The sequence below is a fragment of the Trypanosoma rangeli genome, assembly GCF_003719475.1.
Source record: "Trypanosoma rangeli strain AM80 chromosome Unknown Tra_15.4_contig_00995, whole genome shotgun sequence".
NCBI lineage: Eukaryota > Euglenozoa > Kinetoplastea > Trypanosomatida > Trypanosomatidae > Trypanosoma > Trypanosoma rangeli.
Genome location: NW_021706741.1, coordinates 1 through 2246, shown reverse-complemented (window position 1 = coordinate 2246; position 2246 = coordinate 1). Strand labels below are relative to the sequence as shown.

Here is a 2246-nt window from a genome sequence, read left to right as displayed (position 1 = left end):
CCTTCCATCTCCCATCGGCGGACACACAATGCCGTGAGCGTCCGCAGTCGCCCAAGAAAAGCGGTTAGTTGTTTTTATTCGTGTCTTTTCAAACGAATTCGATGGCCTACGCGTCAGCCAGCACCGTGGCACACGTCCACACACACCCAAAAACCAAGACGTAAAAGAGAGAGCCCCGGTCCCTCCTGCAGCGACCGCAGTGCGGGGCGCCGTAAAGCATCTCATACTGCCGGCAAACACGCAGGCGTAACGCAATCGTCAAGAACGAACCGACAAAACAACAACCGGCAAACCAAAAAAAAAAACACGTCCGTAAAGCAGTAAACCAACAAAGCACTGAACAAATACACACAAAAAAAGAACGGTGATTCGCCTCCAGTCATTGCTAGAAGCGAACAATATAAAAAAACAAAAATGGAGGAAATAAAATACATGAGGACCCCGTTGTACTGGCGCCGAGAGGAGTGCGCAATTTGTGGGTCAAAAAAAAAACGCCATGTGTAAAAAAACACACACACAAAATGTGTAACTACATGAGACTTTATTTACTTCTGAAAGCGCGTGGAGAGACGGAGATGCTCTCAGTAGAAGCACAAACTCCGCTCCACCGGGGCTCACTCAGCACAGGGCTGCAAAGCCCCATAGCCCCAATAGCAGCAGAAAGAGCCGAGACACACACCCACGCATCGTGCCGTCACCCCTTCCTGAATCGGGCCTCACACGTGTAAGGTTGTCGAAAGCAACGGAGCTGTCACCAGAAAGAGAAATGTTGGATGCGTCCTTCGCAAGAATCGCGCTGGTGTATTCGGGCCCACCGTCAGCCAGGCGCACCCTTGGCGATGACGAAACCGACGAAGACCCCGACTCCTCAGCAGCACTGTGATTGCCTTTATGGGCCTCCTCTGGTAGAGGTCCTTTAGGCTTCAAACCGTCACCAACCTTCTTTTTTCTAGGTTTGAGCTTGGAGGCAATCTTCCCATCAGTCCCCAGCGTTGTGAGTGGCCCCTTACCAGCCGGTGTTGGAAGTGAGACTTTGCTGGCACTGAGGCTCGTGAGCCTATCAGCATAAAGTCCGTAGTTGTACAGCAGGACACTGCCCACCGTCACGTCAACCTCGCCTGTCCCCTTCGCACCGTCGCCGCCAACGTAGAAGTCCGAGACACCGCGTGGGGTGTACTCAAAGGGCGAAACTTGCTCCTGAATAAGCTCATTATTGTCAACGTACACATAAAACTCATTCCAATCCCTTTTCAGTACCACTTGATACGTTGTGCCAGGCTGCCACGTAACATCTTTATCTGGCAACCCCCGAGAGTTTCCGTTGACAGTCACTCCCCACTTCTTGTCCTTCGTGTAGAACAGACCAACAAGCACAGTGCTGACATTGTCATTCATCCTCACACCCATCAAAGGAACACGACCCTCTGTCTTCGGCACCGCGTTAATCATCACCGTCGCCACAAGAGTGAAGTCATTGTTCACAAAGTAGTACGGGTGGAACTGCCCCTTGTTGCCCACCGGCCACTTCGCCCGCGCTGCTGCGCCTCGGAACCTCACGCCCCCCTCCGTGCCTGCCACATTCCCACCACGCACCATTGTGTTCACTCCGAGGTACTCGTCCTTCCATAAATTACCCTCTAAACTGTTGGACCAAAAGCCAGCCAGCCCTTCCGTGGGAACAGCAGCTTTACAAACATTCTTTATCCGCGAGTCAACAGTGTCAGTGGAGGCACAGTTTTTTAGTGCGGTGTCCACATCATTCCAGGCCTTCACCACGCTCTTTATCTGCTCCAGCTGCTCAGTCAGGCTCACGGCCACAAGACTGTATGAATCTCCGCTCTTCTTCTCGTACAGTAAAATCAACTCCTTCTTGCCGCTTCTGTACAGCAGGGAGCTGGCGGCGGCGTCATCACCTTCGCGAGACACCGGCCCAACGTCGTGCACACGGGCATTGTCTGTCATCCAAAGATGCAGCCGACCCTCTCCCTTCTCCTCAGAATACACCGGCGTGGTGAGCAGCATCACCTTCTTTCCATCGATGGTTGCAGTGATGAATCCACTTCGCACGCCCTCCCTTTTTCGATCACGTGAGTTGCCCCACACGCGGGAAATTGGCGCACTGTCAGACCAATACTTCCAAGACGCAAAAGACCTGTTCACGTAATATGAGCCATCCGTGCAGAGAGCCATCATGAGGAGGTGCCGGTACGTGTTTCCTTCCCACTCCACAATCGATGGATCCCCGC

The 2246-nt window shown here is 52.9% G+C and overlaps 1 protein-coding gene across 1 annotated transcript; it reads right to left on the bottom strand.

The window, feature by feature from the left end:
* Nucleotides 1-618: 618 nt before the first annotated feature.
* Nucleotides 619-2246, bottom strand: TraAM80_10480 (trans-sialidase; the record flags this gene model as incomplete). The annotated part of the gene is made up of 1 exon (XM_029387096.1): nt 619-2246. A coding segment is annotated over one exon (1628 nt), but the record flags the coding sequence as incomplete, so codon positions are not given.